This window comes from Thunnus albacares, chromosome 21, assembly GCF_914725855.1.
Source record: "Thunnus albacares chromosome 21, fThuAlb1.1, whole genome shotgun sequence".
Classification (NCBI taxonomy): domain Eukaryota; kingdom Metazoa; phylum Chordata; class Actinopteri; order Scombriformes; family Scombridae; genus Thunnus; species Thunnus albacares.
This window is the reverse complement of record NC_058126.1, coordinates 10,594,644-10,605,677: the sequence shown is the minus strand read 5'-3', so window position 1 is coordinate 10,605,677 and position 11,034 is coordinate 10,594,644. Positions and strand designations below refer to the sequence as shown.

The following is an 11,034-nucleotide window of genomic DNA, read 5'->3' as shown; positions in this document are numbered from 1 at the left end:
CATCCTGGCAGCAGCTGCCTTGAAAAGACGCGCACATGCCAAAACATTGCTCTTTGGTGCAAAAGAACAGATCCACACACAAACCAGTAGGCCTCAAGCTTTCCTGGAAATGCCAGAGGTTGGCACTTCCAAAATAACAGCAGAATTGCTAGAATAAGTGAAAAATGCAATGGACTTCCTCCAATTGTTTGAACATTACTCGGGAAGTCACAATAAATGGTGTCAGCTTTTTTCTGCAGTGATAGCCAAATAATCTCATGACACTGTCAATATAAAAGACGTATTGCACTGTGATAGTGAGCTTAGGATGGGAAATTAACATAATCGGCATAATGCAAATGGTGCAATGAAACTAATCCCCCACACAAATAATGAAAGGGCTTGACAGCTGTTTGCTCAAATTTTACAGAAATATGTTGATGATGTGAGCACCAGAATTAAATCACAGCAAGCCGATTAAAAAATCCCTCTTAAGCTCACCCTTTCTTTCAGTCTCACAAATCCAATTTAATGTACAAATAAGTTGATTTGCTGTGTTTCATTTATGTTATTGTGCTGATGCATTCATCATATTCTCATCTTCCTCCACCTCCTTTTTTTACAGGCCCACTCTGGCTGGTAAAGAGCATGTGCGCTGTGTGGGCCGGATCGCTCCACATGCAGTTTCTGTCTTGCACAGCGAGCATTAGTCATCCAGGTTGGTGGATGAACAGAACAAGTAGCTCAGGTGGGTGGAAGTGCCCTCATATTGGATCACAGAGAGGCCTTGAAAAACAAAGAACAATGCCTCCGAGATGAGATGCTGAAAGAGAGCAATGTTTGTCTAAAAGCAGGGTTTCAAATATCAACATATTGTAGAGCTGCTTATGTCTCACAAAGAGGTATTAGTCCTTTCTTTTGCACCTAATATTAGAGGGTATTATCCTAATATTTTTTCTAATAAAACTATGTAATTTGGTACAAATCATAGGGAAAAAATGAATAAGTTCCTTGAAAGAAAAGCTCAATTTAAACCCAAGTAAATGTTCATTCATTATTCATTTATTATTGGAGGCTTTGATTTTTCATATATGTTGAATTGTATGCAGACAAATTCCATATTTTTGCACGTCTAACACTACAGTAAGTCATGACTAAAAGTGTGTAGGTTACACTAGCAATTAATTACATTTAATTACCTGGAGGTGTACCATTTGAACTCTCTATTTTCCCTATGATTAGTACCAAATTTAGTACCACATATAAAACATACAAACTACATACTTCTCTCAGGAAACCTCTTAGGACTTTTTAAGAAATTACGGCCCTGTAAAATATAAAATAAGACAATGTACAAAATCAACAAAACCCTCATGAACTCGATGCCTTTTAAATGACATATTCCCTTATTAGTATAAAGACACTGACATACAAGTAATAAACAAGATTTACAACACTTTATATTTTGCAGGTGACAAATTACTTAAAAAAATGATTTGATTGTCTGAGGCAACAACATATTTATATTTCACAGAACAACAGATATGCACAATTGTACCTGATGCTGCCAAATAAGGTAATAAAAGGGTAAACTAGACATGTAGTGTCCAGACACAGGTACCCATGATACATAACATACAAAAATAAATCATCATGTATAAAAAAAAAGAGAGGATTCATACAGCTAACGTACTGTGCATTTGTTATCCATTGTTGAGATGACAACACCATGAAATACTCACTCTTTGACCAAGAAAGACTTGTTCAAATATCCTGTTTGCACACACTACCACTTGCATGAGCGTACAGTTGGAGATAATAATAAACAAGTCAATGACAATTTCAAGAAACACAAGTCAGCTTGTTGTTGAATACATAAAGGCTTATGTGTGTTTAGAATTTGAGTTCATGTTCAAAGAGCGCCAGAAGCAAAAGACAAGCCCAACCCATCAAGAGACCGAGGTTCTGCAGGAGAAACATGAGACACGGTCTGTTGGTCTTCACTCGACTCATCTCTGGAAGCTGATGGAAGAAAGAAAATAAGTCAATAGTTTTCATACACAGATGGGAATATAAGTAAGTCACCCAGTGCGCCAGTGTGGCTCATTGATGTGTTTTTAGCCATGCTAGCAATGTGGTTTTATCAGGCTTGTTTTTAGGACATGCTCTAATGTTGGTTTTGATCTTTTCATGGAATTTGTTTTTCAATAAGAAAACAGAATACCACTGGCCTTGTCCTTTAAGAAGGCTCCCTTACCATTTCTACTAGTGACAAGTAGAGAAAAATGCCAGCAGTAACAGTGAAGATCCACTGCTGCACCTCTATCTCTGCGGAAACAAACAGTCCGATGTAGAGGCCCATGAAGGCCGTCAGAGCACTGAGAAAGTTCATTAGCACAGCAGTCTTCACAGAGAGTCCAGAGCTGAGCAACACTGCAAAGTCCCCTTGAAAACAAAAGCAGAAGAGATAAGTCGGTCAGTCAAGCAGAGTGTTTCCTGGCCTAAGCCGAAAAAACAACAGAAGCGTTCCCAAACTAATCACCGTGACCTCTCACCCATCTCATGCGGGATCTCGTGGCACAGGATGGCCACAGTTGTCGCCATGCCAGTCTCGGCTGAAGAGGAGAAGGCCGCGCCAACAACCAGGCCATCGGCGAAGTTATGAAGGCTGTCTCCCACAATTACCATCACAGCCAGCAGAGGAACCCCTTGTCCTGGGAACACAAGGGGAGTCTGTGCCGTCAAAAGCTCATCCTCAGACCGTGACAATCGCTCTGTCATGCCAGGCGACTAATTACAAAGTACATCACATTCATCAGTGCTGTGTAGCTCATATTGAAGGAGCGGTTTAGCTTACTCTGATGTGAAGGGCTCGTTGTGTCTGTGTGTTCAGGAGATATTTCTGTACACTCCAAGTCATCCACTGGACCCTGCATGATACAGATAATTACTCTCTTAACCTGTGATCCAAAATTGAGAAATTTAAAATAGACTGACTTTATGAAAATTACAGCACAGTAGGGATAGAACGGTTGAGGTTGCTGCCTCTTTTGGACCTGCGTCTGTGTCTGAAATGGTCTAGTTTCGAGTGTATGTATTCGACTTTATGTACATGATTCAACACAAGCATGAAGTGCTTTCTCAATGATCCAACACTTCTCATTCTCCAACATCCTACGTGCCCTGTTCCTTTACTCCCTCCCACACCACTCTTCATTTCCTGTTACATAAGAGCAGAGCTGGAAAATTGATTTCAGTGAAATTTGAAGTTAAATTGTTTTCAGTCTAATTTTGAACACTGAAAATGAATTAAATGGATTGATGTGGGCTTAAAGATTTTTTGGATAGATGAGCTGTAATGTCCCCAAACTTGTCCAACTGTTGTTATCAGCTGAATGCTGTTTATAACAAGCGCATTAGTGCTTTCTTGATATTCAGATGGAGGAGTAGTGTGGGAGTGGAGCATCATTGGGGTGAATGAAACTATATTGACTTTATTTAACTCTGCAGCTGTACAACACAGTGAACACAATATTTAACCAATGCAACAACTCAGCTGCTACCAGAGATGCATCTTGGTTTTGGGAGCATAATAAGCTCTATTTTTCAAGTCTTTCTTAAAACAATTGGAAAAAAACAGGTTTTTCTTAAATAATACATTGGAAGATTTGCTCCAAATGTGCTTACAATGAAACCCAAAGTGGTACAAAATCTAAAGTCCTTTTGTTGAAACAAAATACATATTTAAAAGTTTATCTTAAGGTAATATGAAGTTTCAGCAGTCTGAGTTAGTCAAAAAAATGGATATCTTCAACAGTTACAGTCTTTTTAGTAAAAATAAATCCCTCTTTGTGTCTCGACAGACAATGTTCAGCTGCGGTGGAAGAACTGTAACAAAAAGAAGGACTTTGGCACTAATAAGACTATAAGTTTAAAAAAAACATTGACTTGATTTGACTTTTGTTTCAGTGGTTACAGGTGTACTCACTTTTGTTGCATTGAGGTTGTACTTTGAGGTCTGTATTTTCAATTTAGCCTCTCAAATCTGTTTGTTTTTAATTATAACTAAGATCAAATACCCTGCACTCCACCCTTAAAATACTACAATTATTATGATGATACAATGCTGAATCATTTAACATTTTAGTGATATTGCACAGGGGCGTTTTGTTATGTAACTGAACTTCTGTTGAAGAATTAGTTTGAACTTCAAAGTTGTCTCACGAGTTTTAAAAATGTTAAACTAAGTTAACTCAGCTAGAGGTAACAAGTTCAATAAATGTAAGGAATCAACACCTGTTCAGTCATATTGATAAGAGGTTGCAGTCAGGTTTGCTTTTCATTTACATTTTCTCAATTGGAGGAGACAATTACTTTGTCACAGAGATCTTAATGCTGCAGATTCTACATCTAGAACTTCTAGTACCATGTTGTACCAGATTCAGTACAGAGACAACATGCAAAGCTGCTAAAAGTGACTAGCAATTGCTTTTTATTTGGGGATAGTGATTGAATTTGATCTTAAGCTTCATCATGGTTTGCATTGTTTCCATGATTATGACAAGAAACAACCATGACTTGTCTTGACATGTATTAAAGACACACATGTACATCTTCTTGTTACTACAAAAAAGAAGAGTCTTTGGAGAGTTTAACTCTCAAGTAATGCATGATGGGAAGTCTGCTGACATGCTGATCATACTTTTTCAAAAACGTAATTTAATGAGTTGAGTGATCTCTCAGCAGTACATTTAACCAACTCTTTCAAAAGACTTAGTTGAATTAACATATATTTATATAATAATTTATTATACATAATAAAACTACTTATTTAAGTTAATGACAAGAGATTAGCTGATTCCACTAAATTCTTGTACAATATTTTACAGTGTGTTAAACTTTTCTTTCTTTGATATTTTGCCGTTTAATATCCAGGAACTGCCTTGTCATGGTTGCCGCGGTCTGCTCCGTAACAAAGTAAACAATAGAGATGATGACAGGAACCAGGATTTCCCAGCAAGAACACTATAAGAACATGAAAGGTCAGTGTGGGTTGTGATGACACTCACCAGCTGTATAGTGGAAATGGATTTGCCCCTCTGTGACTGACCATTGCAGTTCAGCTCTAAGGTTAAGTCACTGGAATGACCCTGCGGACAAAAGAAAGTCCACTGCTGCTCAACAATCAGCTCGGCAAGAATTCAGCCTCAGCACATAAACTTGCTTGTTTATGGGAAAAAAATCTGATTAGATAAAGAAAATCAGCGACAACCTTGTCCAACATAAATATTCCTTTCCCCCTCATACACTACATTGTGTGTATTTTGCAATCTGCTTAACTTTTGCATTATTAAATTAAAACTCTTACATGGTCATGAAAAGGAACCAAAAAGGAGAAGATTCTTTCAATGAGGAAAAAGCCGTAGATCCCAGCGATCATGCCAAGGATCTTCCACAGATACTCCTTTCCCTCTGCGTAGTGCTCTACATCATGACTGTGAGTGTCGTCATGGAGGCCAAGGATCTCCAGGAGGAGACAAAGAGGAAACTGTTAGACATTTACTCACCAGGCGAAGACATGGCATCTCCATACATCAGTAACAGAAGACAGTGAAGCTTTGTGTTGTATACCTGTGGTATGAGGTGCAGGAGCGCGTCTCCTGAGAGAGTTCCCACTGCCAGGCCCACAAACAGCTGCAGGATGAGCGTGTAGGTTTCCTGGCAGGAGTTAAAGAAGATCAGGCAGATTCCCAGCATGGAGCCCACCGTGATGAGCAGGACAGCAGCCGTGCTGTAGCCATACTCTGCAGAAAGGAAAGGCTTATGAGCTTTTCATGTCCAAAAATATAAATTTTATGAAACTTCAAGCTGAAGCTCAGTTTTACAAGGACTGCATTTGAACATCTTTATATGTTTGTATTTGTTGCTCCGCACCAAACCAAACCAAATAACTGTTTGATTGTATGTTCCTTTTTTTTATGTTTCTTTTACCTGCTTGTTATTCTTGCTTGTTTCATCTTGTCTGTCTGATGTTCATGATTACACTGGATTGAATTAGCTTTTTTTTGGAGGGACTGTGCACATATCTATTTAGTTTTATTACTGTGTGTATCTTTCTATGATTGTGCAAATACACAACTAAAAGTCCATGATGCAATTTTTTTTATCATCAGTGTCAATTTACAGCCCTTTTCCTTTTGCAAGTCATTTATAACCAATTTTCTGAATGTTTTTCTCAGTCAATAATATGTGTCATAATATGTATGAATTTGCCCTTTTTTCTTATTCAGTAGTGTAATTGATGACATAAAATAAAACATTTCATGTAAAAGGTCTTCCTCGATCCAGTAAACAAAAAGTCACAATTAAAAAAAGGTTTATTCAGCCGCAACTTCTGTATATTGTGTTTATTAGTGACTGTGTGCTGTGGAGAGAAAACAATGCAGTAAAATGTCTTACTCTCGAGAGCAGTGGGCAGAGATCCTCTTGGTTTTTCCTCTGCAGTCTCACAGGCATTGCCTAGCAACTGCTGAATAATGGCTGGACATATTTGTCTGAAGTGCTCCTTGGAAATTGGCAAATGAGGATCCAGGGCAAAAATATCCACCAACTGATTGGCTGAAAAACATACCTGATTGGATTTAAAGGAAAAGACAAATTTGGGAATCAGTAAGAGGCTCATCAAATCAGTACCTGCAGCAATATAATAGTCACGCAGTATGTTTTGAATCTCAGTACCGAATCTTCTCCTGTAAACTTCACCTGTGCCCAGTCTCTGGTTACTCCCCTAGTGTCTTGGTTGCAACCATCCAGCGGATGCCCCCCCCCTGTCTGCAAGCCCCCAGTGATGCTCCGCCTCTTCCTGTGGTGAGAGTGTGCAGCTCCTTCCCGTCCGACACCCAGCTGATGAAGCAACTCCTCTAAGTCTAACAGAGAAATGGCACCAACTCAGATTAATCTAAATTAGTCAGGGTTCCAAATCAGATTATTGTTTTAAAAAATGTGGACAAAATACTGTACATAGTTTTGAGATTTTGGATTGAACTTGCTTGTTGAACAGGTAACCAGCATGTTGTGCCAGTATTCAATAATCATTTTGAGTCTTTTCATGTAAAAGATCATTTAATTTATTTTTAGAATGGTCTTTAAAAAGCCTTTAAAAACCAGACTAATGAAAATCTCTAAGGAGGGTTAATTGCTCTTTCAAGCACGACTACTCATTCTTCATAGTCAGTGGCAGCAAAAGGAAATATAGAGACGATAAAGCAGCTATAATTTCAAAATAACAATGGATCAAATGACTATGTGTAATATGAAAGTGTTGCTCGTAGCGATGAATCCACTGAGAACCCAACTCCACCGTTCCCTCAGCTTTATAGCGAGTTTCAGCTCATTGGTTTGATTTTCTGGCCTGCAACTTTGATTGAGTCTCACTGCTCTCATCGGCGTTGAATACATGTTTTCAGTGAGAAAGCTCTAAAAACTCACTGTATGCTACCTGCCCAGCACTAAATGTCAGTCAGACAAAGTTAGCAACTAGCTGGTGAGCATAGTGCAGCATTAAGCAGCTAAAGAGCCAAATATTTCCCTCGGGCATTGGTGGAGACCAAAAACAGAGCTAAAAAGAGATTGAATATTGGACTTACATTTGTTGGGTAGCCAAAAACAAGTTTCCAAATGAATGCTAATGTTGCTCTCTCTCTGCTGGATGTGTCAATGACTATCTTTTTGCCAATCAGTTAACTTAAAGGGAGATAATATGTCAGTGTTGAGTTCGCAGTGTGCTTCTGCCCCCCCCCCCAAAAAATGAGCTAAAGTTATTTCAGGTTTCAATAACAGAAGGAAAGAGAATAAGATTCTTTTACAGGTTTTTTGTGTAGCTATGGTTATTAGTCTACTTCATCATCAAACATCAGGTTAGTGTGAGTGTATAACAAGTTGAATATACTTATAAACTTACCTATAATCTGCAGGTTACTAGTGCAATTTAGTGAGTGAAAGATATAGTCAGTAAAGAAGGCAGGTGATGGAAGGTTCCTCCGGCTGAAACAGTGACCCTGCAGGATGTGGCTGATGATGGCTGCGGCCAGTTTAGGCACTGAAGACGCACCAGCACCTGGATTTTCTTTGTTGTTAACATCTCCGAGGAGATGTGCAGCATCAATACACTGTGGGATCAAAGGTGAAAGTATGATATCCAGATCTGCACCAGTCAAGAAAGGATACATCTGTCAGATAAAAATGTCTTACTTGTAAATCAGATGAGGTAGAGGCGTCTTGGCTGGAGGGGTTGTAGTGTTTGTTGATGAGCTGCAGAATAGTTTCTGTCTCACTGGATGATAGGAAGCGGTTGTCTTCAGCTGGGTGTAGATTGATGAGGGCCAAAAGGTAGAACTGATAGTTCCCAGATGAGGAGGAGGAGTAGGACGAGGAAAGGGAGGAAGGAGAGGCAGAGTTGGACACGCACAGATCTTGCAAGTTAATAATGTAGTACAGCAGAACAGTGGACATCCGCTGGAAGTCCTCCTCAGTAAGGTAAGCCTTCCCATCATCCTCCAGCACAGAGAGAGCTACGTCTGGTGTCAGGCACTGTGACAAGAAGAGGACCACAAGAGTAAAACGGAACCATTTTAGGCAGATATTAAGGACAGAATGCTGCAAAATAACACAAACTAATTTTCATATTTGATGGCAAACGGTGCAAAATCTGGATTATGGTGTTCAGTCATGTGAGCGCTGACTGACCTTAGATTTGCATGTCAACATATTGTGGAAAAGAGGTCAGCTTTATAAAAGGCCCATTTTATTCCTGCGTACACTGTACTGAGCTTCTTGGAAAAGGAGTAGCTTTGTGCTGCTGCTTGTATTTTGGCAAGTTGAGCCCAATGAGACCCACACACAAGAATATAGGCAACTGGGAGAGTGTGTTAGAGAGAGCACACTGTTCAAACAAAGAAGAAATTTAAGTTGCTTTCTTAATTCATAAATCTCACTCTAGATTTTTTTCAAGGCTCGACACACACACACACACACACACACACACACACATAATCCCATTGTCAGTCAACCTGCACAAACATGTGAAGTACCTCTAAGTCCACTCTATGGAGTTTATTATGTCAAACTGAGGGATGTCTAAAGCCACTCAGCATGAATGCCCCATAGAGGTCAAGGACTTAAGCCTCCACATTCACTCACATTCCAGCCATAATAAGCATGTCTCCTGGAATAAGCAGGCAGAAATGGGATGAATACATAATAAGCACTTAGCATATTGGATGTAAAAGTTGTAGCTTTTGTAGGGATGTGGGAATCGGGAGAATCTTTTCAAATAATCTAATTTATATATGTACTATCATGTCACAAGGCACTTAGTGAGCTTGGTTTATCATGTACAGAGACAGGTGAAGGCCTTACCTTGTCACAGACGTCCTGAGTGTTGCCAGTCTGCTCTGCGCAGTGCACCGCCCGGAGCAGTGTGGTGATCAGGATACCTGTGTGGTTCTTCTGGAAACGAGGTTCATCATCAGTACTCAGGGGCAGATTCAAGGCCCTTTGAGCCTCCTGCAGGTGCCCCCGCTCCTGCCCTTTCACCTCCAGGACACTCCCCAGCAGACAAAGAAGAAGCAGCAGCAGCAAAAGGGGAGCACTGCTCCTGAAGTGCATGTTCCTACCGAGGCCGTCTGACTCCCTCAAGCTCCCAGGACTGGCAAAGGGCTTGACAGACAGCAAGAAGGTGATGGAGAGAGAAGATAGACAAGAAAATTGAGAGAAATTTGAATGACGGCGAACGAGAAGAGGAGAGGGAAAGCTTCTAAAGAAGAGCAGCGGATGTGTTCTTGCTGAGAGAGGCATTAATAATAGGCACGCCTGATCTGGTGGAGGACAGGAGGGCTCGGTGGGCACCCTTCAGCTGAACCAGCCCTTACAGTGACGAACGGTCAGCCAAAGCCTGGGCCCCTCAGTCCACAACAAAAGGATTAGTGCAGGCAAGTGAGAGAGCACAGGGGCAGGGAGAAGGGGGCATGAAGGGGGAGATTGTAGGGAAAATAATTAGTATTGAGGAAAAATTACAGTATGCTACAGTTGCAAAAGGAAGCTGGTGCAAAATAAAAAAGGCAAATTAGGAAAAAGCTATTATTTAATGGCTCAGAGAAAGAGAGACCCAAACAAAACAGTTCCCCTAAAGTGCACAAGTACCACAGAGGTCACTGGAAATGCTGAAACACCTTTTCAGTTACAATTTAAGAATGTCCTTGAATCTTTTTAAAACTGTCAGTTTTCATAATGGTCTGAATATCGAGCTGGTTTCCTTATTTAGAGGCATCAGTTGTTTTGCAGCGAGATGTGAGTGAGTACATGTGGTATGTTGACTACGAGCCCCACTGCCCCCCAAAGCACCTGTGACATTCAAATTGAAGGTTTTCTTATTCTGTATTTGTATGTTTTATCTCAGAGTCATCAGAGATCAAACATACAGAGCAAAATATGCCAAGCTTTCTCGCAACACATTCCAACATCCTCCCACACTGTACAACCTGCAGGTCAGACTGACTGAGCAACATAACTGTTGTTGAAAAATCCTAAAAGCTACATTAATACCTGGGATGTAATGGATGAAAAAGCACACCGGATGAAGCAGGCCTACCTCTCTTCCCTCTTCACCCCTCAGCTGCTGTAACTAGGTTTGTTTTCCTCCTCCGGCAGGATAAACAGAAGATCCAGTGCTTGTTTGGGGAGAATTCCTGGGCATTGGTGTTGTTGGTAAAACCCTCTTACGAGAAGTAAGAATTGAGTAAGCTCCTGAGGATTAGCTGCGGCAGCCTGAGAGGGCTGTGGTTGCCATGGAAAAGGCTGCCTCATTTTCAACAATGAGGTGATGGGGGTGGCCAGCCGCTGGTAGAGGTGATTGTAAGTCTGGTGCCTGACAGACTAATATTTTGAACTTTCTCATATCAAGCCACCTGTGAGGCAGTATTTGGGTGGATGTCAGGATTACTGCTGAGCCCACTAGACAAAATAGCAGACATGCTTTCCTTAAAGCATGCTTTTCTC

The 11,034-nt window shown here is 40.4% G+C and overlaps 1 protein-coding gene across 2 annotated transcripts; it reads right to left on the bottom strand.

Moving 5' to 3' along the window:
- Positions 1-1,417: 1,417 nt before the first annotated feature.
- Positions 1,418-10,779, bottom strand: LOC122972123 (zinc transporter ZIP12-like). 2 transcript variants are annotated; one of them, XM_044338894.1, is made up of 13 exons: positions 10,628-10,779; positions 9,397-9,696; positions 8,230-8,568; positions 7,940-8,147; positions 6,742-6,905; positions 6,439-6,610; positions 5,611-5,783; positions 5,348-5,503; positions 5,049-5,129; positions 2,837-2,909; positions 2,535-2,693; positions 2,237-2,424; positions 1,418-2,001 (listed from the first exon to the last, which is right to left on the bottom strand). In XM_044338894.1, the coding sequence occupies exons 2-13, from the start codon at positions 9,643-9,645 to the stop codon at positions 1,873-1,875; spliced, it is 2,091 nt and encodes a 696-aa protein (XP_044194829.1). In that variant the 5' UTR covers positions 9,646-9,696; positions 10,628-10,779; the 3' UTR covers positions 1,418-1,872. The 2 variants fall into 2 exon arrangements, with proteins under 2 accessions (XP_044194829.1, XP_044194828.1); XM_044338893.1 differs by lacking the exon at positions 10,628-10,779 and having other exon boundaries at positions 9,397-9,926.
- Positions 10,780-11,034: the final 255 nt, after the last annotated feature.

Coding starts and splice junctions, on each gene's coding strand:
- LOC122972123 (XM_044338893.1), bottom strand. CDS start 9,834: ATGCCTCTCTCAGCAAGAACACATCCGCTGCTCTTCTTTAGAAGCTTT. Junction 8,148..8,229: donor CTACCTCATCTGATTTACAA/GTAAGACATTTT, acceptor TTGATCCCACAG/TGTATTGATGCTGCACATCT. Junction 2,425..2,534: donor CGAGATCCCGCATGAGATGG/GTGAGAGGTCAC, acceptor TTTGTTTTCAAG/GGGACTTTGCAGTGTTGCTC.